This window comes from Ciona intestinalis, chromosome 2 (genome assembly GCF_000224145.3).
Source record: "Ciona intestinalis chromosome 2, KH, whole genome shotgun sequence".
Taxonomy (NCBI): Eukaryota; Metazoa; Chordata; class Ascidiacea; order Phlebobranchia; family Cionidae; genus Ciona; species Ciona intestinalis.
The window spans coordinates 3,701,389-3,728,150 of NC_020167.2; the positions used below are offsets into that span (position 1 = coordinate 3,701,389).

General features: G+C 34.5%; 5 protein-coding genes across 6 annotated transcripts; 3 read left to right on the forward strand and 2 right to left on the reverse strand.

Annotated features, from left to right (window-relative positions):
• Positions 1-82: 82 nt before the first annotated feature.
• Positions 83-2,852, reverse strand: LOC100176435 (neuronal pentraxin-2-like). Of its 2 annotated transcripts, none has more exons than XM_026840664.1 (6): positions 2,646-2,852; positions 2,305-2,346; positions 1,681-1,746; positions 1,321-1,592; positions 998-1,176; positions 83-941 (listed from the first exon to the last, which is right to left on the reverse strand). In XM_026840664.1, exons 1-6 carry the CDS (start codon positions 2,791-2,793, stop codon positions 770-772), a joined length of 879 nt encoding a protein of 292 aa, XP_026696465.1. In that variant the 5' UTR covers positions 2,794-2,852; the 3' UTR covers positions 83-769. The 2 variants fall into 2 exon arrangements, with proteins under 2 accessions (XP_026696465.1, XP_002121231.1); XM_002121195.5 differs by having other exon boundaries at positions 2,248-2,346.
• Positions 2,853-4,914: 2,062 nt separating this feature from the next.
• On the forward strand, positions 4,915-8,695 carry LOC100185030 (chymotrypsin-like elastase family member 2A). The gene is made up of 11 exons (XM_018817466.2): positions 4,915-5,102; positions 5,176-5,308; positions 5,364-5,437; positions 5,744-5,827; positions 5,951-6,004; positions 6,464-6,605; positions 7,055-7,202; positions 7,335-7,467; positions 7,813-7,991; positions 8,174-8,293; positions 8,399-8,695. Exons 1-11 carry the CDS (start codon positions 4,988-4,990, stop codon positions 8,438-8,440), a joined length of 1,224 nt encoding a protein of 407 aa, XP_018673011.1. The 5' UTR covers positions 4,915-4,987; the 3' UTR covers positions 8,441-8,695.
• Positions 8,696-9,352: 657 nt separating this feature from the next.
• Positions 9,353-17,749, forward strand: LOC100181892 (transmembrane 9 superfamily member 3-like). Its single transcript, XM_004225671.4, is given in 16 exon segments — positions 9,353-9,569; positions 10,391-10,473; positions 10,735-10,828; positions 10,831-10,852; positions 11,721-11,843; positions 12,383-12,543; positions 12,876-12,953; positions 13,302-13,433; positions 13,825-13,991; positions 14,220-14,314; positions 14,620-14,750; positions 15,067-15,275; positions 15,644-15,790; positions 16,280-16,363; positions 16,591-16,667; positions 16,967-17,749. Coding segments are annotated over 16 exon segments (1,746 nt in total). The 5' UTR covers positions 9,353-9,494; the 3' UTR covers positions 17,035-17,749.
• On the reverse strand, positions 17,654-23,640 carry LOC100179576 (polynucleotide 5'-hydroxyl-kinase NOL9-like). Its single transcript, XM_002123514.4, has 12 exons — positions 23,301-23,640; positions 23,093-23,239; positions 22,588-22,798; positions 22,170-22,326; positions 21,634-21,789; positions 20,990-21,159; positions 20,333-20,484; positions 19,933-20,096; positions 19,511-19,621; positions 18,920-19,082; positions 18,162-18,368; positions 17,654-17,850 (listed from the first exon to the last, which is right to left on the reverse strand). Exons 1-12 carry the CDS (start codon positions 23,532-23,534, stop codon positions 17,737-17,739), a joined length of 1,986 nt encoding a protein of 661 aa, XP_002123550.2. The 5' UTR covers positions 23,535-23,640; the 3' UTR covers positions 17,654-17,736.
• Positions 23,641-23,908: 268 nt separating this feature from the next.
• On the forward strand, positions 23,909-26,731 carry LOC100177232 (pleckstrin homology domain-containing family B member 2). Its single transcript, XM_002121720.4, has 5 exons — positions 23,909-24,084; positions 24,401-24,553; positions 24,880-24,979; positions 25,426-25,616; positions 26,101-26,731. Exons 1-5 carry the CDS (start codon positions 24,039-24,041, stop codon positions 26,235-26,237), a joined length of 627 nt encoding a protein of 208 aa, XP_002121756.1. The 5' UTR covers positions 23,909-24,038; the 3' UTR covers positions 26,238-26,731.
• Positions 26,732-26,762: the final 31 nt, after the last annotated feature.

Sequence of the window (26,762 nt, forward strand, 5' to 3'; positions counted from 1 at the left end):
GAATATTTTATCGAGTAGACATCAATGTACACCATGAGATATTACATTATAAACTTAAAATCCTGCAAATCAATGATCGAGCTGCTCAATGCAGTTGTCGAATAACTGCCTTCTAAATGTGTAATTCCAATCGACGTAAATGCGATGCCAATATAATCCCGTTTGGACCGGAATACGTCGCAACGAATGCAATGCAAAGGTGAAGAGATGTTTTAATATATTATAAAGCTGATGCTATTTATGTTGCATATAGTAGGGTGGGAGAAGATGGGACACCTTTTCATTCTGTTTTCTCGTCCCATTTTGTAGTACACAAAAAAAACATTTAAAGAATTATAAAACTGTTTCCCTATAACTCCCATAGACCGTTGTTAATTGTTTAAAACACGATCGGGATATTTGGATATTATGTTCCAAAATAAATCTTTACATATATATATAACATTGAATATTAATACCAGATGAAAGAACTCAGTATTTAAAGCGGCCCACCAAGTTTGCAAGCATGTAAATATGTAAATGCACTTACACGCACGAATGCGTTAAACCTGGTCCTTCGTATACAAAAAATTCCCAAACAAAAGTTGTTAAAATAATTTGACTCTGTGCAAGTCTCGTAAAATATAGCATTATGTACAGCTTGCTCCACCGCGCCAGCTACCGATAGCAAATATTAAGCTTCTCCCCACAAAGCAATATTTATACAGAATGATATCTCAATGCTCCCAAAGTCAATGTCCCTCCCATACAAGATTTATGTGTTCGCACTTTACACTACCAAGCAATCCGGCATTTCATATTGTGTTGCTCCATGCAACTCAACATTGTCCATCGTCATGGTTATTGCGTGGTCACGTGGGCAAATGCAGCGTTGCGTGACGTCCAAAATCTCCGACGAGTTCAGTACGCGCTGCCAAATTATCGGACTTGATATTTGGCCACTAGAAAATATGGTTGTAAAGTTGTATGTAAACGTTTCGCAAAGTGTTAGATTTACCTAAATGCCTGAGAACGTTCCAATCCACCAGCATTGACCCCGTCTTGTTCCTGAGCAATTATCAACGTCCCACCACCTGCTATATTGCTACCCGGGTATCGAAAGCTTCCTAAACTAGTTCCGTTAACGTACATTCCTAGTTGCGAGGTTGCGGTGGAGAACCAAAAGCATAGATGTGTCTATAAATAAAAAAACAATGTTTTTCCTGCATTTATTCTTCTATTAGGCTAACTCTCTTGAAAACTTTTCTCACAGGCGAGAAATAAAGGTTTTATTTTGCATTAAATCGCCACTAACCACAGTATGAACAAAAATAATCTTACCCATTGATTCATCATGGATGGAATTCTGAATATTTTTTGCCTTGAATTGTATAAATAAAAGTCAATCCTTGTTGCGGCTTCCAGCATTATAACCATTTCATTGTTACGGGAGTCACTGCTCGCGTAACTAAGCAAGCAGTTATGTGTGAAATCAGATGTGCGTACCCACATGCATATTGTAGCTGAGGATAGGCGAGGAAAGTAGGGTCGATACCGAACATAATCTGTGATCTGGTTCAATCGGGGAAAGTTGAACATGATGTGTGGACAGCCTTGATGGTAAAAAAACAAGTTAAACACTTGTTAAACATGTTACAATATTAAGCTACAACTTTTACTTAATATATAACGTTCACTTACCATACTTTAACTCTCGAATTTCATTCCGAAGACGTTCCAATTCTTGATTACAGTTGCATTCATTGTCTGCACGACGTTAATAGAATAAGCTAGAGATGTTCCATCTCTTATTTTTAATAGCGTTGGTGGGGTAAAGAATGTTTGGGACACTCGTTTTTTCTATTTTCTCATCCCATTGGGTAGTAAAAAAAAACATTCAAAGAATTATATAGTAGGTTGGGGGAAGATGGGACACCTTTTCATTCTTTTTTCTCGCCCAATTTAGTAGTAAACAAAGAAAATGCAAAGAATTATAAAAGCGTATCCTCACGACTTCCATAGACCGTTGTTAATTGTTTAAAACACGATCAAGACTTCCCCCACCCTACTGTAAATTCTTTTCCTCACCACCCCCATAGACCGTTGTTAATTGTATAAAAAAAATTAGAATTTTTAAATATAATGTGCTAAAGGTGTTCCCCTCCCAACTTTAGTGTAAAATCTGGAATGACGAAACGCGCTATGGCATTTATTAAAGAACTATACTGATTCACATAATATCACATATATGCGACGTTATGTCCGCACCTGCTTCGAGCCCGGGTGGTCCGCGACTTCCCTTTTCGCCTTTGGGGCCAGCCTTACCCCGACTCCCCGCTGCTCTCCCGTTTAGTTGAGAAAAGAAATCTGCAAACATGTTGTAACTGTAAATATTCGAACAGCGATTTTATGCACCAGTGAGCAGCTTAAAAGAAAGCAGCAAAGCATCGATTTTGTTAGAGGAAACAAAATTACCTTTTCTACGAAAAAAATATTTGATTCCTGTACCTTGTTATGAGTTTAGACTTTTTTACACTATCACAGAAAGCATATTTACACGGCGCCGCAAGACCCTATAATGCTAAGAAGCATATAATATATACTGCAAATAAATCGCGATCTGCTTTAACATTTAAGCCATAAACTACACACAAAGTTAGGCTTACCTCCGCTATTCCCGGGTATTGGGGTAAAACTGGAGATCGGAGCGCATATTTGAACTTGATTTGTGTTAGATTGACAATCACCAGATACTAAACAATGCAGGCATGATACAAAGAACATCGAATAAATTAACCCAAACGTTTGCAACATGCTGCCTTGCTGAGCAAATTTAACCTGGTATTATAGTACTGCGGGGTAAAATAAGTACCGTTACCACTTAATATCGGATAGTTCCCAATTGTGTTTTCAATAATTTACAACCCTCCTTTAGAGTCGTGGGGATAGGCGGTATAATCATAGTATACTGAAGTCACTTCAGTACTGAAGTCACTTCAGTATACTATGGTATAATTCTGTAAATCTATTTGTTTACCACCAAACAAAACGACAAAAAAAACATAATCCGTCTTACCCCATCAACCGAACTACATTACTGGCAAGCAAATCCTAAAAAAATTTTTTTCCCTGATTATCGCAACTCAGGTAGCTTTAAAGAAAGTGCTGACTGGTTAACAAACAATATAATAAACGCTGACGAAGCACGTTCCTCTTGGCAGCGTCGCGAGGAAAGCGCAAACTATAACTAGAGTTTTTCGACTCCAATACAGTCCTGACATTTGCTCACATAGAAAAAACATCTAGTATAAATTTGAAAGATGGTTAACGTTTCGTGCCTAATTCTAAACAATGACGTCATGGAGGAGAAACGTTGTTAGCTTGAGGCTGGGTTTAACTCAGAAGAGCGGTTCGGCAAATAGCAAGCACACATGAAAATATAGGTTTACTTCTGAAACTAACATAGTATTATCCGTTTTATGATGTTAGGAAACTGAAAAAGAAAAGTAAGCACGTGGGTTTTACATTTCATACACATTTTGAAGTTGGCTTCACAAAATGTAGTTTTGGTAAAATAAACTTGGAATTATCAGAATTCATATATAGTAGGGACATATGGAACGCTTTTTATTCTATTTTCTAATTGCATTTGGTTGCAAACAAAGAACATTTAAAACATTTAAAAGCCGTTTCATCACGACTCCCATAGACCGTTGTTAAATGTTTAAAATATGATTGATTTTGATATTATTTGTTAAAGGTTTCCCGCCTCCCCCCACCCTACTATTTATTAAAACTTCCCAAATATTGTTCCTATTATCACAGTTTTTGCGAACCCAATCTATAGCTTTAAAAATCGGAAATAAGTTTTAAACCGCGAGGTAACGCTATATCTTGAATTCCTCCAATTGCTCAGGGCGATGTCATGGCTGTATGGTGACTGGCATTACCCGCTGCTACGCGTTACCGACGTTTGGATATTTGGTCTTTAGAGCTCTGTGGTTTCAGCAGCGGCGTGCGTCGAAATTGCTGCTGCTGCTAACAATACCGCCGCCCATTTTCCTTGAACAGAAGGTTGGGGGAATATGGTACACATTTTATTCTATTTTCTCGTCTCATCTGGTAGAAAACAAAGAACATTCAAAAGAGTTATAAAACCGCATTTCCACAACTCCCATATACCGTTGTTAATTGTTTAAAACACAATCAGGATATTTGAATATTAAGTGCCAAAGGTGTCCTGTCTTTCCCCACCTGTGTTACTATGTATATATATAAGCATGTTTGCAAATATAGTTGTATTATATTTTAAGAGGGTGTGTATATATTTTGTATATATTATAAATATAAATATTATTCAGAACTTTTATTTATAAAGGTATATAACCAAGCCGGAGAAGTTTTTATTTGTTTTTATGAGTTGGACGCATAAATTACCGGAAGAAATTTAAATATTGTCAAATTTCCAAATTTAGGATTTACATAATAGCTCGCAAAATTTGAGCAAAGCCGCAAAGCTCCGTAACGAGAGTGATCTACATATATCCGAGAAAGCTTAAGCAGTTACCAAAATTTAAATTCCTGGTGCGACTCGCTTAAGGTGCGCCTCGCCCTTAGGACATTTATGAAAAGTGATCGTTTTCCTGCTATTAGCATTAAATGTAAACTACGACGACTATTTCGTGATAACACTAAACTATATTTATATATAAGCAGTAGTTCAGAGCAGAGTGCTTGGTGTGGCTGACACAGTTTCAAATATTCTTCTCCTGTTTTCTTAAGTCGCGTTTCGATCGTATTGGAAGTATGGTGTGTGAAATGGCAACGTTCGAATGTCAGCTGGTATATCATATCATAGTTTTGATCAAGAGTTAGGCTACGCGTATAGCATACGTACAAGACTTCCATATTCAATTTGATAAAAATATAACTTTCCGCTGTTGTTTCTCTTCAGGAAGCTTTCTGCATTCGATTTTGAACAGTTTTGTTAAATGCCATACACGTAATCATGAATTTAGGATTGACGTTACTTCAAATTTTGGCCCAGGCAAGCCAAACACCGAATGCTACGAACTCGGTTTCTTTGTTGTTTCAAACAACTAGGTTACCACCGGTAGCAGGAGGTATGTGTGGTTTTATTTGGCAATGATTCAACCATTTTCAATTGCCTTATATATATATATATATCCATAACAGTACCAAGTCGAATCAATACGGGAAACACGGTGTTACGAGGGTATCTCAGGGCCGGACATTCGAGATTCGTAGAGGGTTGTAATCCAACAAGAAGAATTCCCTGTGGCAGATTTAACGTTGGGCCTACTACTCGGTGCGTAAAGTTTTTTTAGTTTATCATGTGTAATAATAACATACGAATATATTAGGGAGATGTGCCAACGTTGGAACTGTTGTTGGAATCCTATACATTCAGTACCATGCGCCAAGAATCAATACTTCGGTGGGTATATACTGTCTGTAGTCCAGTGGTTACGTCTATAAATACTAACGCTCTTTATAGTGATTGTAATATATAGTAGGGTATGGGGAAAGATGAGACACCTTTAGCACATAATATCCAAATAGCATGATCGTGTTTTAAACAACGACGGTCTAGGGGAGTCGTGAGGATACGGTTTTATAAATGTTTAAATTTTCTGTGTTGACTACCAAATGTGACGAGAAAATAAAATGATAAGGTGTTCCATCTTTCCCCACCCCACATTATATAGTGATTGTAATGTATACTAACTTTAGTGTATTGCAGTCATCAGATTGGCGAATTCAGATCCTGATTTCGGAATATGTGGAGTACCCCAAGCCTCTCTACAGCAAACCAACACCGCAGTCGGTAAGAAGCTACATATATAACATTTTTTATATATGATAATTAGAACGAGTCTGTGTTGCCAGGTTTGCGTATTATGATAAATTTGTTCAACATATCGCTAATCAGCAAATTTATTTCTTTTAGTGAATCCACCTTTGCTACCATTTGCTCTGAGTGCAATACAATCCAGAATCATAGGTGAGTTATTATCTTCTTTATATATTACATTAGGTTCCTGACTGACGCGTTTTTAAATAAACACAGCAACTGCTATTTTAAAACCTCCAAGGTACTATACACACTACTTTATGCAGGACTTTTCCATTTTTATACTCCATGTATTTATTCGGCTTTATTATAGTTGTGGGGCAAGATGGGATAGCATTAGCACCTAATTCCATATTTCCAAGTCAAGTCTTTCACAATAAAATATGACATTAATAGTCACGGGCTGCGGTTATGTAATTCTGTGAATATTCTTTGTTACCCTTTAAATGAGATGAAAGAATGAAAATAAATTCCGTCTTACTCAACCATACTGTTAGGGTAACGGATCATTCCTAAGACCCATGACTTACAACTCTGCGGAACCTCGCCCACATAGAATAATCAACCATACAATAAAACCTGATGACAACCTCTTTGTTCTTCCCATAGGTGGAACGGTAGCGGTTGACGGGAATTGGCCGTGGCTTGCTTACATATACGAGCTGCAAAATGGAATTGCGGCTGGAGGTGTCTGTGGTGGTTCGTTGATCAATGATCAGTGGATTGCAACTTCAGCTCACTGCATTGGAACGTAAGAAACGTTACTTTTATAACTGTGATTGTTTCCCTAATTATATGTTTATATGTGATAATTAAAAACCACACAGGGGTAACAAAACTATAGTAGGTTAGGGAAAGTTTAATAATTCTTTGAACGTTGTACGTTTGTTTACTATCAAATGAGACAATATAGATTGAAAAGGTGTCCCATCTTCCCCAACCGTACTATATATTTGCGAGAAGTATCAGCTATTTTTATATAGTAGAGTGGGGGCACATTTTTATTCTATTTCCTTGTCTAACTAGGAAGTAAATAAACAACATTCAACGAATTATAAATCCGTATACTCATGACTCCCATAGACCGTTGTTAATTGTTTGAAACACGATTAGAATACTTCGATGTTAGGGGTAAAAGGTGTTCTGCTTCCCTCGCCCTACTATATAGCAAAAAAGGTTACAATGTGAAAATACTTGCAGAAATAATCCATCACTATACGGAGTTGTCCTAGGGGAACACACCACGACGATCTCATCGGGAAACGAGATTATATCGACAGTGGCTCTAATTATATTTCACCCGAGTTATAATCAAATAACTCAAGACAATGATCTTGCATTGATAAAGGTAAACTGCCTTCGGTATTGTATAATATTGGAGTGTATATGGTTTATCCAATACCAGCACTTATAATGGTATAAGTTTAAAACTAAGCAAATTCAGTAATTGTTTACGAAAAAATCTGTTCATGACTTGCAGTTGTCTCAGAGAGTTGTTTTTACCCGCTACGTCCGCCCAATATGTGTGGTCCCACCAGGAACTATCACTGATAACAACCTCACACCGACATTTGCTGGCCAAATGTGTTTGGTAGCAGGATGGGGCTTTACGTGTAAGTTAAGTTAAACAACAATAACATCATTTATCATGTCAAATTTTTTTTTGATATACAAATTAAAGAATTATCGTTTATTTGCCCTTCCGTGGCGATTGTGGATAACTTTTTTATTATACTTTAAACTTTTTGCGCGTAGTTCTATACGACCTATTATTGACAGTAACAGTGATCATTACGTGTCTTTCACAACGATACAAATAATCCAATACATTCGGCATTTGAACATAAGGCTCTCAGTAATTAAACCCTAACTGCACAGAAATATATATATAATATTAAAAATAATATAAAACGTCCTTAATTCGTTGTAGCGTTCTTAATATACATCTAATTTTGCAGCATCGCCCGTTGGTATGAGAAGCAACATTCTAATGCAAGCCACGCTCCTAATTCAGCCCCACTTACTATGTACCAACATTGTTGTACTAAATGGGGCAGAGTATTTAAACAAATTTGTTCTAGTCGGTGACGCTCAGTTCTGTGCAGTAGGAACTTCAAATAACCAAGATACCTGCAATGTATAAGGACATATAGTGTGGATATTTATTTACTTTATAATACGCTTGACACAGCAAATATTATAGCTCACTAATTAAAAAGTACAAGTATAGTTGAGTGGGGGAAGACAGGTAACTGTTAGCACATTATATCCAAATATTCTGGTGGTTAAAGTTAAAGCAGCTGATGTTTTACTCCCCAGGGTGACAGCGGGGGGCCATTGATATGTTTGCACACTGATGGGAAGTACTATCTACATGGTGTGACGTCTTATGGACCTTCGACTTGCGGACAAGGAAACAAACCAGGAATATACACGAGGGTAAAACACGTTTTCTTCTTAGCATAAACATTCCAATTGGGTCTACATCGACTATACAGCATATGTATAAATCAGAACATACTAAATCGTTTATTCGCTTTAAAGATTGGTGATTTCGCCTCTTGGATAGCAACCACTGCAGTTTGAAAACTTCGTACAAAAAAGGATCTGTCAGATACAGAACGTAATTGTTCTTTTATGCGGGTGTGTGGAGAAATCTAACATGACGATCACGAAGTGCATTTGCCCGACACATATTTATCACAATACAAGCTATAATATATTATGACTTCTATAGCCTAATTCATACTTTTTATTTTTTCCTGCGTCTAACACATCTTTTGCGTTACTTTTAGTGCATCCTTATCTACATCGTTATTTAATACAGTCGTTCTACGTTGAGTTAAGTCTAATGTAGCACTAAAAGTTTTTCACGTTTCCTAATCGTGTTCTTAGCAGTTTGAACGTTTTGATTGAGACGCGGGCCACAGTTGTAGTAGGGTGGGGGAAGCAAGACACCTTTAGCACATAATATCCAAATATCGTGATCGTGTTATAACAATTATCAACGGTATGTGGGAGTCGTGAAAATACGGAATTATAATTGTTTAAATGTTCTTTGTTTAATGGGACAAGAAAATAAAAAGAAAAAGGTGTACCATCTCCCCCTACCCCATTATATATACCTCTTGAAATATCCTTGTTTTCTACCAAATGGGCCGATAAAGGAGTATGAAGTCTCATCTTACCCCACACTACTTTATATGTTGACCAAAGTTCTAGCGTAAACATAGGACTCTGGTATAGATTAAATCATGTTAATGTTGTTCATTAACTTGACTTAAAACCAATGTAGATATAACTACATTTATATGTTGCTACATATGTAGCCTACATGGCTAAAAAACAACAATACAGAAGCGTATTTACACTCCCCGGTCATAATGTATGTATGGCGACACCGTGCTGTATTTTCTGCTTTCTGTAAAATCGGTTGATGGATCAGTTTTGTGACGTCGTTGACGTGGCGAGTTTATAGTACAAAACACGCCGGATAGTTTTTGATATGTTTCTGTTTATTTTCAGTACGTAGTGGTACTTAGGCGATTTACTGTACGACTGTCGTTCAGTTTAAGGAGTCTGTGGTGTTGTAAAAGCCAGAAAAACGATTCTCTTTGGCTTGTTTTTGTCACAAATCAATATGAAGCACTTGATTGAATTTCTATATTTATTTTCGTTTATTGCGTTTGTTATTGCCGACGAAGACTCACACACAGTAAGTTTAAATTGTGCATTATATAATATATCAAAGGTACATGATAAACGGGCCGAATATCTTAACTGTATATTTCGGTAAAAGGTGGTAGTGCAGAATCTTCCCTTACATTACATGACCACTATCGTAACTACTAAACTAAATAACCCTTATCTACTAACCCCTATAGCCAGAAACCACTACCCTCTGCCTTCATACTAATGATCCCAAACTACCTCCAACATTTTTCACCACCCCTAGTCTGCGTACCACCGAATGCTGCACTGCAGCACTGGTGCCTTTTCTGTAGTAAAATTAATAACATGGGACTATACGAAGAAGACGGAACACTTTTTCTGCTTCGGCAATTATTTAAATTAAAAAATACGGAAAAGCGCACGAGAAAACACTACAAAGTGTTTATAATTGTAAAACAAATTAATTAACTAATAAAAATACCTTTCTAAATACATAAAACACTAGTAAGAACATCTTTTCCACATTAGGTCGGTTATATATGCTCTTTCGTTTTGTTTACTGTCGTCGAGTCTGTGGTGTAACGGTTTGCGTGCGGTCGTATACTATCTTTGTTTCGTTTTTATCGGGTTCGAGTCCCTCACAGTGGAATACTTTTTAATTTTTTTTAATTTTTTTTTGTTTGAGTAGCACGAGTTTGGGGTTATATCTTATGTGTATAAACCGTGAAACTAACTGCTCCCCATAGAATAGAGAAACGAGTTTGTAATTGCCTCCTAGCAGAAAAAGTGTTCCGTCTTCTTTGTATAGTCCCATGTAAATTAATATTAGGTTTTATTATTGTTATGTTTTCGATATTTTTACAGTACAAAGATGATGAAGATGTCTTATTATGGATGAATACTGTCGGACCATATCATAACAGACAAGAGACCTATGAATATTTTAGGTATCCAATTAAGAGCCTTTAGACAGATCAGTGATGTTATATTGTTGTGAAAAAAATATATTTGGTTTTAAATTTTTATTAACTTTTGAGATTTTTAAAATTGGCTTATAATTTTCAGAACAAAAATACATCACATCCATGAAAACAACTGTTTTTTATTCTAATAAAATATTTTGAAATTTTTTTGCTTTTACTGTTTCACTGAATAAACCATGCAATAGCCACTACCTTAATTTTAACCATAGTTTCGTTGTTTTCCAGGCTTCCATTTTGTAAGGGTGGAAAGGAAAGTTTAATAGATCGTCATCATGAAAATCTTGGTGATGCCCTGCAAGGAGTGGAGTTGAAATACCAGTGGCGTTGGATATTAAGTTTAAACGTAAGGATTATAATACTTGGTGTTAGTGAAAAATGTTGCTAACTGCCAGACTGTCATGTTTTAAGAGTCACGAATGGATTTTAATTAGAATTAACTATCGAAAGTATCTTGAAGCCGGTCCCTTTTATTTACCGTAGCTAAACGCCTTGCTTATTCCTCTTTCTTACAACAGCACAAAACTCAGTTCACTCTTGTATATCATGTTTGCTAAAGACTGCGACTCGCTTATAGAAGCAACAATTTAATGACGAAAGACACACGAACAAAAGAACAGCGTGATAACTGCAGCATCTAGATATGTAACAGCAGGGGTGTTTGGTCTGGCTCTAGACCTTACAGTTACCTTCCACAACTTCCAAAATACGCAATTATCTTTTCAGATAGGCCAGTAGAATGACCCAGAAAACTCACACACACAAAACATATGTATAAGAAACTGCAACACTTAAATGCACGAATTTGTGACACACATACAAAAATATCCAACCACTGACTAGTATAACCACTAACCCCAATAACTACTAACCCCTCTTCACCTCTGTCCTCTAACTAACAACCCTTGAAACCACCAACCTCTAACACTTCCAACAGTTTATTCTGTAACACACTGGAGAATTCTTACGCAATGTCAAACTATAATTGCTCCGCTGCGATTGAAAGAGTTAAACACCTATAAAGATGACTTCACATTATTATTTGGCGAATATTTGTTATTTATTGAGAATTGTAAGAGACAAAGGGCTTAGGCTATCATTATAAAAAATACATTTATGTATTTTTTTATATATATAAATAGGCCTATATATTTATTTTGTTAATTCAATATTGATTTACATGATTTTGTTGTAACATCTACTGTTGTTTGCAGAAAACGTTGAACCAACAAAATATTGTGAAATTGAACTTGACCAAAAGAAATACGAATCCTTTGTGTACGCGGTTGATAATCATTACTGGTACCAGATGTACATGGATGACTTGCCTATTTGGGGTAAGTAGTTATGTTTATCTTCTAAGTGTTTTTGTCATCTTTAGTATAAAGTTGTAAGATTAAAGTTAAAGTTGGTCTCCTTAGTGTTGTTCCATTACGTTAAAACATTTTTTTGGAATAATAATATTGAAAATATAATGCCGTAATGGCCCGTAAATATGGTAAATTTATATATAAGTGATTATTATTTGTTAAAATAATTTTAAAATTTGTTATCCATCTGACCGTCTCTATGTAGTGTATTATTATTAAAATTTATTCATACATAGGGGGGCACCCACGTTTTCTTTATAATATAGAAAAAAAAAATACTGTTAACCTAATCAAATACCCATTAGGAATTTAGATATGTTTGTGTATATTGATATTAAAATTGGTTTATTTACCTGTACAAATAATGAAAAAGGCCAGCATTATAATAATAAATAATATATATTTAAGTAATAATTATATTCTTGTATTTTTTCTTTTATCTTTAGAAATTCTTGTGTTTTTATCCATTTTTTTCTAATTTTTACTCTACCAAAACCTATGTTTAGGTATTGTGGGTGAGGCTGATGAAAATGGTGAAGATTTTTACATGTGGACGCACAAGAAACTTGAAATTGGTTACAATGACAACCAGATTGTTGATATTAACCTCACCAGTGATAAGAAGATAAAATTGGTGGCAAATATTAAAATCCAGTTCACATATGAGGTGCGTAATAATGCTGTTGTATTAACTTGTATAGCTCAACCAGAATTTATATCTGGATATTCTTGATTTAATAAATATTTTTTTTAACACAATGAATAATAATGAACAAGTAGACAACTGGTACCCTGTTATTGACTTGAATGTAACTGTACTGAAATATATTTTTTTACTAAATTTTTGACTAATTAATTGATATGTACACTAAGAACGCACTATAATTCAATATACTACTACAATATTTTTAGTTGTTTTGTAAAAATGTGTTTTGAAAGAAAACATTAAATTTATCCTATCACTTGTTTTTATGGTTAAAAATTAAAAATTTATTCCAGGTTGTTTGGAAATCTTCCGATACCTTGTTCCGAGATCGATATGAGAAATACCTTGATCCAAGTTTTTTCCAGCACAGAGTAAGTCATGTGATTTTGTCAGGACAGTTGTCAGGACAGTGGTGACAGAAACACAATAATATGTCAACATCAATCGTATAACATAGTAATGGTATTATACTCCCTGAACAGCAAACCTAATCATGTCTCGCTGTACGGCAAGATTATCAATCCTCCTTTTAAAGTAAAAAAAAAACAAATACGCCAGAAGAGCCTTTTCACACACAAAAAATATATGCAGCAGCAGAAACAAAACAGCATAAAGTACTGGTCACATAAAATTACTAAAGTTAGTTCGGAAATGGCGATTTTTAAAAGTACCCTGTCACTGGCTATCCTGTCTAAATAATTGACGCAATATTTTTCCAGATCCACTGGTTTTCGATATTCAATTCCTTCATGATGGTCATATTCCTCGTTGGACTCGTCTCTATGATCCTGATGAGGACTTTAAGAAAAGATTACGCTCGATACCAAAAGGATGATGATCTTGATGATATGGTCAGTTGTAAACATCTTTTTTACCCAACATATTTTTCTGTTAATAACTCGATCATGAACCATTATAGACAGCCCCCAAATATTTCTCTGTTGGGTGACATTGCCACCACTAGAATGATATTGCAGTCATAGATAGTCATCCAACATAGTGATCTTTACTTATGTATGAGGAAAATGCACTACAGATTATCTATGTCTCTTTGTGTACATCTAAAAGCAAAATAAAAGTTGCTGTAGGCGTAAGAATGGGGTACCAAACATGTTTTGGGTTGGAGAATTTTAACTGTTTTGCAAGGACACATTTGCCCCCAGTTGTAGCAGTGACAAGTCTTGATCTCATAACCTCTAGGTTTGAGGCAGTAATAATAACAACCTGTATCCTTTATCTTAGGAACGAGATCTCGGAGATGAATATGGTTGGAAACAAATTCATGGTGATGTATTTCGAGCTGCTTCATATCCTCTCATCTTCTCTTCCCTTGTTGGATCCGGATCCCACATCCTCGCTACTTCTCTCTCTGTGGTCCTCTTTGTCATGCTAGGGGACCTTTATACAGAGTAAGTCTGATCTTAATATTTAATAAATTTTCATAAAACGCGATTATTCTTATAACCCCAACTAACTAAAATGTGGAAACTGAGAAATTGTCCAAAATTTAAGATATATCAGTCAAACCAGTTAAAAAGTTAAGTTATAAATAACATAATTATAGTAAAAAGTGGTGTAATTAAATAAGAAGATACAATGTGTTCTGCTTGGTTAAATGTATTTAATTCTTATCACAGGCGAGGTACAGTAGTAAGCACAGCTGTGTTCGTATATGCTGCCCTTGCACCAGTCAATGGATATGCTGGTGGTTCTCTGTATGCAAGGATGGGTGGTAAGTCAAACTTCTTTTAAGTAAAATATGGCATTTTTTTGTGTTAGTGAGGTCTTACAGTGTGCTATGCCAATAAGACCTGACATTTTTGTCAGAAGTTGCTGTTTTACTCCAACACCAACGGCACTACAACCCATCAGTGACCACTGGGTTGGAGACACATCCTTTCTATGTTATTTAATGACACATACGCCTATGGGATGCATAGAGTCAGTATGGAGCATAGAACTCTGTATCCTTCAGTTACAATACAATCACCCAACCACTAAGCCACAACACCAGTCTAAAACAAAATATTTGTTCAGGTCGATCTTGGATCCGGCAGATGGTGATTGGTGCTCTCCTGTTGCCTACTTTGGTCTCCAGCACAGCGTTTTTCATCAACTTTATCGCAATGTATTATCACGCCTCTCGTGCTATCCCATTCGGAACTATGGTGAGATTTTTTAGCCTTAATATTGCTTTAAAATTATATGTAATGTCTGTTTCAATTGTTTTATACCTTCTGTAAAGAAAAACAAATCGTGATGTATTATAAATCTTTTTTTTTTCTGATTTAAGCGTTTTATACACTTGATTTTTTTCTGTTGTAAGTAAGTTATAGCTTTTTAAAATTAAAAAAAATATTTTACAAAAAAATGCAAAACATGATAAAATACTTCCGCATTTGAATGGCAAAGACTACCCAATGGTCTTAATTCAATGATAATTATTTCTTGCAATTAAACTCATCCACTGATCACTGACTCCAGGTTGCGATGCTCTGCATCATCATCTTCGTGATCCTCCCGCTCAGTTTGATCGGAACAATATTGGGTCGTAACATTTCAGGTGGTGCGAGCCCACCATGTAGAGTGAACGCTGTGCCTCGACCTATTCCCAACAAACGCTGGTTCATGGAACCATCGGTGATTGCTGCTCTTGGAGGAATTCTTCCTTTTGGATCCATCTTTATTGAGATGTAAGTGGAGGCTGCATAGTTTGTAGGAAAAATCTCAGTAACTGAATAAAAAAGAGCAGCATTGTATTTTATAACCTCGTGCTGGCTTTTCTTCACACAAGTCTGATTTTTTGCAGAACATGGTATAAGGGCCATGTAGGGTTTTTCAAATTATTTTTACTGTATAGTTTACCTAAAATTACTTTGGAGCTGTGTGGGTTGCAGGTTCCCAGCAATTTAATGACCTACAAAACATTTATTGCAGCTAATTTAAGAAAGAGGGCAAAGATAGATTTTAATGCCTAAAATCTTGTTTACCAACAATTTGAGTTTTTAATACTTAAAAAAAAACAGATCAAAACAGAGTTAAACTTATATATCTACTTTAGGTACTTCATATTCACCTCATTCTGGGCATACAAGATCTACTATGTGTATGGCTTCACCCTCCTTGTGCTTCTTATCCTTACCATAGTAACAGTGTGTGTTACCATTGTATGCACATACTTCCTTCTCAATGCAGAGGACTACAGATGGTATGTGGATCATAAATTAAGTTCGCAATTTAACCCCTCACCCCTACAGCCTTTAACCCATAGCCATTAAACCCTAACCTGTGCTTAACATGTTTTCTCGGGTTTAAATTGGGTATTATAAAAGCATTGATTATTTTATATGTTGCAAAGGCCACATAAAGCTTTAACCATTAACAGCACATGTGTTGTCTGAATGTGCAATGTTTAAAGTTAGGAATAACGACATGGATTAGTTTAATAAAGCTCTATGGAGAATTAATTTTATTAAAATCATAAATTGACAGAAGAGTTTTTAACGGTTTATTAAAAATGGATGAGTTTCCCTTTAGTTAACCTGGTCTAAACGATATTTCTTAAAAATTGTTCAGCAATATTGTTCAAAAAACAAGTTATTGTCATTTTATTATTTAAAGTCTGCCTCCAATGCATTACCATTATAACAAGCAACATATGAACAATGCTTTAATAATGTCTGTCAATGAATTTTAGGCAATGGACAAGTTTCCTCGCTGCCAGTTCGACTGCTGCATATGTTTACTTGTATTCCTTTTACTACTTCTTCTTTAAAACCAAGTAAGTTAAAAAAAATAACCACAGTTTTAATAACCACAGTTTTAATAACCACAGTTTACAGGAAATATTTTGTTTTGTGTGAATCCAGTTAGAGTAAAATCTTTTATTTTTATTTAAAAAAACTCTTATTTTTTGTTACGTTTTTCTCATATTTTAGTCTTCAGTACATTACTAATAGCAGTATAGATATCTACATGTTATATGGCTTAACACTCTTTATTATTTAGAATGTACGGCCTTTTCCAAACAACTTACTACTTTGGTTACATGGCGGTGTTCAGTATTGCTCTGGGTCTTATGTGTGGTAAGTAGATAATATATGGTGTGTGAGGAAGTGTCAGGTTTTATAGGAAGCACTGCAATATATTATACAACTATCAGATTACTGTTGGAATTAATAACTAATTGCTCCGAATAACTTTCACCACATTTTATGGATTGGAAATTCTAATGACTGATTTATCTATTAATTCAGTGCATGGCATTTACATCGTTGTTGTTTTTTATTGATAATTGGATTTTTGTGACCCGCTTCGGCTAATAAAATAACTCCTACTATATTTTTAACCATTTTACAAACATTGTGTATTTGTGTTTTGCCAGGTGCCCTTGGATTCCTAGGTACCAGTTTATTTGTTCGAAAAATCTACACCTATGTGAAAATCGACTGAAAAAATACACAAGAAAAACCATGTCTGAACACATACATTGAACCCGGTGGCTTTTATCTAACAGCGTGAAACAATTTCTTGAGATTTATCCTTGAGGGTAGCTGCAGCATTCAGCTCTGCTACAACGCAATTTGCCGACATGTTAAAACTTATAATCTTGACTTGAAGCAGTACCCTTTGATGCACTAGTGTATAATGCCAATATTACATGGATTGTAGCGTTTATTTATTATCCCAACTTGCGATTATAGTATTTTCCTGTATTTTATGCGTGTGTCAGTGGCTTGGAGCTGGACTGACTGATTACAACTGAAGCGTTGTATTTTGTCCACAATGTACTAGATTCCCCCTCTAAACTAGCATAGGTCCTGTTGGAAGTTACAAGTTACTAGCTGTTGCCTTGACAATCTTATGTTAACAACCATCACCACTTACACACAGATTCTGGACCTTTCCCTTTACCCGTGTATATTTTTAGGATTTTATCCTGTGGCGTATAGTGTTTTGCATCCAAAATAGAAATAATATAATTATCAACCTGTGTGATGTTTGTTTATAAGAATGTCACGCATCGCATATGACTATTTTTACCATGGCAGAAATTAGTTGTAACAACAAATTGACAATGCATTTTGATTGTATTTCATTTTTTACGTACTGACACATGAAAACCTTTAAAATAATATCTGAAATTAAACCAACTTATTTCCCATCATTTGTTAACTTAGAAAACTTCCTGTGTACTCTGAACATTCCTGAACCAACCGTTTCATATGGGAAGTTGTTCGTCACATATGGTGAATCTTTAGTGGCCTCCTGTTGAATGAATTTCACTTGTTTATCCTCGCTTGGCCACGAAAGTCGTTATTACACGGGTGCTCTCTTTCATACAGCTTGTGCGAGCTTACAAGTAACCATGAATGTTACTTTGTAGATAATTTTTTTGGTAAAGTTTCGATAGTAAGAATCCTAGATAATAGACGAATCTAAAGTACTGTTGTACTGCATTCACAAAATATAAACTAACATAAAAGAAGCTGAGCATGAATGTAAGTGTTTTTGTTGTTTTAAATAAATAATAATACTGAATTTTAATTGTTTGCAGATCCAATAAAGATTCTCATTACCTTCTCTTGTTCCAGCAGTAAAGGTTCTGGTATTGATGAATTTCCACGTATTATACAATTCACTTCCTGCAGTTGTTGTAGATTGAGGTCGGAAACAATGTAAATGAACCCATTATCTGGCTCCACACCTCTTACCAACCCCAAACCAATACAAGTACATGGTTGAGCAGGTGGGATGAAATCTTCATTACCAATCTTCATTAGATCCTAATACAACATTAATTGTTTATTTACTTATAATAATAATAAGTAAATTCAACCTAAAGTTTAAAAACCCTACAGGTAAAAACCACTAAAAGAAAAATAACTTTGAATGGCTCCTAAACCCAAAATATATTACAAAAAAACACAGTTAGACGTGCTAAAACAAATTCAGATGTACTGATTAATGTAAACATAAAATCAATTTAGATCTACAATTATAACCAATTTCCTTTTCAATATAAGTATCCCAGCCCATGTGTTTGACAGATTTGTCTTCATTTCAAATATTATGTTTTAAAAACTGACACCATTTTTCAAGGATGTCGAAAGTTAAAAATACATTAATTTTTTGTTCATTTCCACAATTCTGTTTTTTTTATCAGAGTTTACATTATTAGTCCTAGCTTAAATTTTAGACGAAAAAATATTGCTGGATGAAATCTTGCCAGTTGGCAAACCAAATAATCCGAAATATATTAAAATTTATACTAGATGAGCCACTACAAGATTATTCAAGTTATGCAAGGTAAAAGATGCAACAGCATAATGCTTACCTGTTTACTTTCAGGGGATATACATAATGCCACTACAGAAGCATTCAAAGCAGCCAAGACATGTTTGTATTTAACTTGACTATCTGTAGCATTATACACTTGTAAATGTTTCAATGAGATTTTGAAAGGTTGAGCACTTTGTAGTTTCCCAAGAAGAGTTTGCCTGATGAGTAAACCACGTTTACAAACAAAAAACTAAATTACATTTTTTAAGTATTTAATAAAAATAAACAGGAAATATAGTAGGTTGGGGTAAGATGAACCATGTTGCCATTTTCTCACATTATCCCATTTAGCACAAGCAATATTTAAGAAATTTATTTAACAGTAGAAATCTGGGTTATTATGTGCTACTGGTATCCATCTTACCCCACAGTACTTTATATAGATAGATACCCTGATAGATTCCTGAACTAGATAAAGTCTTGGTATGAACCAACAACCCAGTTTCTATAACAAATTTATATATAAAAATTATGCAAATAGCAAAAGCAGAAGAAAATAATAAGTGCCAAAAAATTAAATTAACCAATGTCGTCACAGGGCATCATGACAATAGACATTATTAACACACTTTTAAGTACGATATACCTGGTCAATTTCTGATTTATTGAAGAGTCTCTATTAACACAAGCATCCGCGATTTGTGATAACTTGGACAACATAGCCAGGTTGCGGTAGTCTGGTGCCATGTACTTTATTCTGTGGATTGACTGTATTACATATTTGTAAATGTTACCAGACACGATATTGAATTAGCCTTGTGTGTTAGGGAAACAATATTTGTTAGAACACGGGCGTTCGGTTACACACCTTATGCTCACTTACTGGTATATGTAATTGTAACTTTATGTGTGATTATTCTTTTTAAGGTGTTTGGCTAACAATTTAGACCACCAATAAGGGACAACTGGGTTTGAACAATTGCTGTTAAGTGCCTTGGCCAAGGACACACACACCCAGAATTGATGTAATGTTTAATTTCTGTGTCATTTCCTGTAAAAAGCACTAACATTTCGAGTGGCGTGATTGATGTTGCTATGGTAACCAACTCATGACAAGCGTGGCTTTGTGGAGTCAGCCACCCAGTCATAGAAGATACAAACTCTTTCGTCATTGGAGCAAGGTTCCGAGAGTCTTTGGCAGTTTGAAACTGCATGATGTGTGTTGGGTTCACCTGAATAGTGGAATAAGGTTTCCAAATGCAGGAGATTTTTTTTCAACAAAAAGAGCATAATAATGTAGGATGTTAAAGGAGTTAATGTGCATTATACTTGTATGTTAATATGTATATTAATTATTGCTGTTTAGTTTTTCTATTTACAACAGTGCAACGGACCATATAGTTGGGTATATAATGAAAAATTACACAACCAGCTGCTCAATTTAACCACCGGATCATTAACTACCAACCATTCTTATCGTGTCAATTAAAAGTTGAAGTCCGAGAGCTCGTATCCAACCCATAGTATTCACCACAAGCGGCCCGTCAAGATTTCCATTCAATACTTCAAATAATGATTGCAGCACAAACTGCACACATGATGAGTAGAAGTCAGGATCTCCTAACAAGGTTAAATGTATAAGGTAAGTTACAATCTTGGATCAATGTCAGAAAAAGTTATGATATTATAATATAAATTAAGTTACACATAATAAATAGAACTTAAATCTTATATAACTATTAATAAAAACATTCTCTTGGTTTTACATTTATATTTGCATTATTTTTATGAATGAATGTAGTTTCTCCGTATTCCTGGTGTGCATACAACGCCACACCTGTTTAACAGGTGTCTATTACGTTGTTGGGACTTACTTTATGTGACTCTGCAATATTTATGTTTTGGGAGATTTTTGTGGGTATGGCTGACAATTTAGCCAACCAAAGAAGGAACCACTGGGTTGGAGCAATAGTTGTTAGTATCTTAGCCAAGAGCATATATGCCCACAATGGTACCGAACCAGTACCCTCTTGGCTAGAGGAAGATACTTTAACTAATGGGTCACAGTCAAGTAAAAGCAAAAACTGTCAGAAATTCAGTATGATTCAAAGTAAATATCACAAACCAGAAGGTGTGTTGTGACCGTAATAACACATCAGCATTGGTTTGACTTCATTTGTGAAAGTAGGGCTAAGTAAAGGTTGGTTTTGTTCAATGCGTGTAACGGATATGAAACCAGATGGTGTGAATTCACTTTGTCCGATGTCACAATCCAAGTAATAAACATGTTTGTGGCTGAAATTAAAATTTGACTTTTTAGTGTTATGATTATAACGGACTAGTCTTGTTTTAAATTAATAAAAAATGTTAAGTTCGCCTTTTGTTGTAACATTTAAACGTTGGTTCTTAAACTGTTGAAGAAACCCAACAGTTTTACTTTAACAAATAATATAATAATGACTGGTATAAGTACGATCATAGTATAAAAATTTCGTGATTTATATTGCCTAACGATGGTGCAACTATTTTGAGCATGAACTACAGTTGTCATGTAAAATGTTGTGTACATTTTCCGTTCACTCATGAACTCTGGTCATTTGTTAGTTTGCAATAATTAGTAAGTTTTACACTGAATTTGAAATAGGTTACCCTCTAACCTATAGGTTATGTAAGAAATTGAACTGTTAAGTAGCAAAATATTATACATATATATGCAAATTTTGATTCGCAAAATGAAAATTCATAAATTGTACAAATAATATTACTTACTCGCTTAGTAGACGATTAACAAGATATCTGTTAAATGTTGATTTTCCAACATTTTTACCACCAGCAGTTACAATTACAGGATATGATTGGGTATTGTTGTCATGACTTCGTAGTGAATTAACAGCTTCCGTATAAGAATTGTGTTCAATGAAATATCTGATAATAGTTACAATGATTAACACGTATCGTTAGAAAACCGAATGCAAACAGACTAATAGAAGCTAAAACTTTTTTTTGATTAAATGAATAAAATACATGTTTTTATCCTTAAGCGTTAGGGCAATAACAGTCAATACAAATCTTTTATTTCATACAACACATGCTTTGTGGTTTATTGTTTTGTTGGTGTATTGCTAAAAATTTGACAGCCGATTGATGACAATGTCACATAAAAAAGATTTTCTGCCCAAGGACACGTGTCTACAATGGTAGCAGCATCCAGCATGGAACCCAGTAATTTTAGTTAGAATCATCCGACCACTGAGCGCCAACAATATACCAAATTAATATGTGAGTTACACATTACATTGAGTTACCTGGATGTTGAACATAAGAAACATTGTTTGCATAACACCCTAAAGTCCTTCACTTCAGTTATTGATGGAGTAAAAATATCTGGATAGCCAGGATAGCTGAGTGTTTGGATTGAGGTTGATTGGAACAACAGAATAACTTCATATTTGTCTAAGGTGTCTGGTGATATAAAGAAAAACTATATTATGTACTTAAGGTAAACATTTTTACACTGTAAAGAGATAAAACAAATGCACGTATATGCTTTAAATGTTTATACTTTTCTTAGTAAAGCTTTTGGTATATCCCTCATTGTAGCTTATACAAAGTGAAAGTTGATACATTTAGGTGCAGAGGTCATGTTTATATTGGAACTGACTGTATATATGAAGATTTGTACACTGTACAGTAATATCCTATCAAGCAAACATGTATATCTACCTTTAATATTCGAAACTGCTGTTTTGTACTTTTTATAAATATCCTTTCTGCATTGCTTTGTTTCAACAGCGATAGGACGCACAGTTGTTGCTACATGTGTAAGAGGGGCCATTATCACTTGTGGGGAGTTCTCAACACTAAGAGTGAACCCGTTAATTACGCACAAGCCACAAATTACAGACACTTTTGCACAACCATGAAGTTTGACGCCCTGTGTTGAATGTATGTTTAATATACTGTGGTTAAAACTTAAAATCACAGTATGTTAAATTTACCATTACGATGCTCCTATACTGAGAATGTCTTGAAGATTACTACTTAAGAATTTTTTACATGAATGATTAAAATATATATACTTTATATCACTCACACTTAAAAGGGCTTTTAATGGCTTAAGTTAATCATTACAATGCTTATTTGGAAATAATGTTTAATGTATTGAATATTACTAGTAACAACTTTGTAGATCAAGGCATAAAACATAAATATAATTAATATAACTCACACTTGAAGTGCTTTTCATGGCAAGCAAGGCCGATTCATTATTTTTCTTTATAGGGAATAATTCACAGTCGTCCGGAAGTAGAGGACAAATATTGACCGACTCCAACATTCGACTCATTTGCTCCAGTTTATATTTCTTGTAAGGGGACTGCAAAAATTAACACAGGTTTAACATTTACAAAGATTTTAAAACAATTTGTATACATTACCGGCATTAGTTCATCTTCTTGAGATTGAGAATTATCACAAGAACTGCTGCAAAATGTAATTTCTTCTTTCGTCTCCTTATTTTCTGTTGAGATTTCCTCCTTTAACTTCATTCTTTTTGACTTCATGCTCTTGCAAAGTTTTGAATCTTTCATTTTCTTCGTGGTTTTTCTAATTTTATTCGATAGCTTGGTTTTTAAGTCCTTCTTTGAGGTGGACTTCTTTGCCCCAGCCATGGTACATTAATGTATTTTCTTTTTATTAGAAAACTAACAAAAACAACCACGTGGAATTGAAGTTAATCAACTCTATCAAAATATCACCAGGGAAATTCCCTAAGTAGAACTCTTACAGTTGGGCATGTGATCTACATGTTTAGTTATGAAATGATACCAATTTATAACATACCTCACTTTTTAAAAAAATTTTAGAATATTTTTACGTTTAGGTAATTCTTTACCAGTGGTTCTATTTTATTGGATTTACGCAAATTCGAGAGCAAGTCACGAGGCATGACATCATATCACGTGATTATATTTACCCATAGTGGTCAGCTGATACACAACTTTTGTTTTGCTGCGTATTCGTATACATTGACGTATCGTTCGTTTGTATACAGTTTTCGATTCGAAATTTGGTAATTGTTACAGTTTTGAGTTAGGTATAAATATTTTAAATTATTTTGGAATTCAAGTTGTTAATTGGAACATTTATTTACATTCCGGCTTAATAAAAGTATAATGTCTACAATACCAACGTTTAAAGCTGGCTGGCTGCTTCGACAAAGTAAGTTACTTCTTGTACTTTGTGTCCTATGTTCCATTTATATCTTTTGATGGGATTAATTGGGCTAGTAAACAATAAGAATATATGTATGTGTCAATGTGTGTTTTGTTCATAGAGCATTGTAAGTTTGTAACTAATACTATACCTCTCCTTTGTTCATAGTTGTTTATATTTATTATTTGTTCCAATACTTGTTAGTTTCATAAAAAGCTAAATAAACTTATCTTATGTTAATTGTTTAATAACCTAATAATTGTGGGATTTTTAAATTCAAAAATGTAATTTGTTTTTTTCCTTGTCATTTGTTGTCATGTAGGCAGCGTGTTGAAAAGATGGAAGAAGAATTGGTTTGTGTTGTATGGGGATGGAAATCTATCTTTCTATGAGGATGAGTCTCGTAAAGAGAAACATGGAAATTTTAACATAACTGCTGAGTGTGCTGCTATAAACACTGCCCTGGAGTGTAACGGTAGACTTTAACAATTCAGTTGTGATAAAAATATCATTTCTTCTGCTGTAAAGTATGATATACAAATATTCATTCAACAAAAATGCCCTAAAGCCTAAATGTAGCATTCTTATATTTGTTTCTATTATTGGATTTATTTCTATCTAATATGTTGTATAATATGTGTCATGTGATATGGTAATAGCTTAGTTGTAAATAATATATAGCATAACTTGTGGTTTGTGCGTGCAGTGTGGCTATTCCATATTGTTTTATTCCTGAAACAGCAAAAGTAACCACCCTATGTAATGGTAACACGGTAATACCATATTTCTAATGTAATCCAGTTGACCCTCCCGATCATCGTAACTTTGGCTGTTTGATGAAACTGATATCACGACACAACAATAACCTGGTTCTCTGTGCAGCAAACTCTGATGAAGCTTTGTAAGTGTATGATGTTCTGTGCTACATTATTTAGTTTCTATATAATCCAATACTGTTACTTACATATGCTGTCGCATAACAGGCTACTTGCTGGATAGTTTTACAGTACATGATATTGTTCTATTTTAACTATATATATGTATATATAGTTTTTTTTTGATAGTGATATATTTTGTAATTATTTTTACTACTTTAACCTAGTAGTTGTAAGACCACATTTTTGGCTCGGACTGCAATTTATATCGGCTTTACCACTTAATATAATGTAAGTACTTTACCAACTACTTTAAAATAATTTCTAATTTGTCTTTCTATCCAAATTGGCCAAATCTGGCATAAATTTTAATTTTTTACTCTCAATATATAACAATATATAACACTATAGGATTGGCCTACAGATAATTTTTTTAGGTTTAACTAAAATCTATTTCTTCTTCCATCTTCAGGAGTTGGAAGATGATGGTGGAGCAAATGATCCGAATCCGAACTGGAGGAAACACCAATCTCCGGAGGTGGAATTCTTACCCAAGTGTTCACAGAGCCAACTACCCGATACAACGCAACACACCTGTATATTGTTATCCAAACTATGGGCCTGTGCAAGTTTGGTACAACGAATATGGGCAACCCTACTATGGTAAGATGTTGAAAGTTCAGTTGGAAACTTAGAATTGTAGTAATATTCACGTGAATTGTTTTATTTAATTCTTTCATAGAAGTTAACATTTTAATATTAAATGGTTGTTTGTTAAATTTATTTTCACTGTTTTTAAGACTACAAGATTTTTAATTCCACATTTTTTTAGTAACTGTGCAGAAGCTGCCCAAGACAGAGGTTTTAGGCGTCTCAGTATAGTAACAACTACGACTTGCACTGTTTAATTTAAATTAGTGAATACTTATAGTTCAGGCAACTATAAAAACCAAGATAATCAGATTGTAATATCAGAATAAGTTGCATCTAAAAGTCTTAATTTATGGTTCACAGTCTATCACAGAATAACATATGAGGTTTTATGAGGTAACGTATAAATTAATATATGTATTTTTTTTATTTCGGGAAACTTATTACTCTATATTCAATACTTTCATTTTATAGCTTAATATTTTACTATCCACAGTCCACCCACAAACCCAAGTTGTGACCGTGATACGAGAACGTGATCCATATTATTATCGTAATGGGGATCTTATGTGGGGTGTAGCAGCAGGGGCAATGTTGGGTGCAGCTCTATACACTCCTTTCCTTTTCTTTTAATCTTAACACACTATAGCAGCAGTATTCTGAAGATACGCTTCATGCCTTTTCTATTCATTTTTATTGTACTATTTCTATTTCACTCTTTGTAAACCTGTTTGTACGGCTTCTAAGCTGTCGTACAATTCTTATTCTAGTACGGTGATGGAAAACCTGTCATATGTGACCTGCTTGACTATTTAATGTTCCAACTTATAATGTACAGTGTAGATTCTGATCAATTTATGCTTGGTGTGTTGCTTACCATTTAATAAGGTGAACATGTAAGAACACAACCCGAATCATGTATTCTACTGTAAATACAATTTTAATGCAGTTCAGAATGTGTTGGGTGCTGTTTTGAATGTCATATCTCAGTTGGTTCAATCGCGATCGTAAATTAGTAACTTTTTATTTTTTAATTATGAATCCAAAACCATTCATCATCATTGTATTCTTGCTTTGCACATCTTTGCAGGTTGTAACATGGATGCCATTTTGGTCATGGTGTATACAACATTTTTGTGTTTGAACTTGTTAGCCTAT

Bases quoted from the DNA above. Each gene is read 5' to 3' on its own strand.
- LOC100176435 (XM_002121195.5), bottom strand. From the start codon at position 2,793: ATGTTGCAAACGTTTGGGTTAATTTATTCGATGTTCTTTGTATCATGC. The intron at 2,347-2,645 runs GTAAGCCTAACT...ACATGTTTGCAG, and splicing joins AATACCCGGGAATAGCGGAG to ATTTCTTTTCTCAACTAAAC. The intron at 1,593-1,680 runs GTAAGTGAACGT...TTTACCATCAAG, and splicing joins AATTCGAGAGTTAAAGTATG to GCTGTCCACACATCATGTTC.
- LOC100185030 (XM_018817466.2), top strand. From the start codon at position 4,988: ATGAATTTAGGATTGACGTTACTTCAAATTTTGGCCCAGGCAAGCCAA. The intron at 5,309-5,363 runs GTGCGTAAAGTT...CGAATATATTAG, and splicing joins AACGTTGGGCCTACTACTCG to GGAGATGTGCCAACGTTGGA. The intron at 6,606-7,054 runs GTAAGAAACGTT...AAATACTTGCAG, and splicing joins TCAGCTCACTGCATTGGAAC to AAATAATCCATCACTATACG.
- LOC100179576 (XM_002123514.4), bottom strand. From the start codon at position 23,534: ATGGCTGGGGCAAAGAAGTCCACCTCAAAGAAGGACTTAAAAACCAAG. The intron at 20,097-20,332 runs GTTGGTAGTTAA...TCCACTATTCAG, and splicing joins TAATTGACACGATAAGAATG to GTGAACCCAACACACATCAT. The intron at 19,083-19,510 runs GTATATCGTACT...TTTACTCATCAG, and splicing joins ATAAATCAGAAATTGACCAG to GCAAACTCTTCTTGGGAAAC.
- LOC100177232 (XM_002121720.4), top strand. From the start codon at position 24,039: ATGTCTACAATACCAACGTTTAAAGCTGGCTGGCTGCTTCGACAAA. The intron at 24,980-25,425 runs GTAAGTGTATGA...TTCCATCTTCAG, and splicing joins GCAAACTCTGATGAAGCTTT to GAGTTGGAAGATGATGGTGG. The intron at 25,617-26,100 runs GTAAGATGTTGA...TACTATCCACAG, and splicing joins ATATGGGCAACCCTACTATG to TCCACCCACAAACCCAAGTT.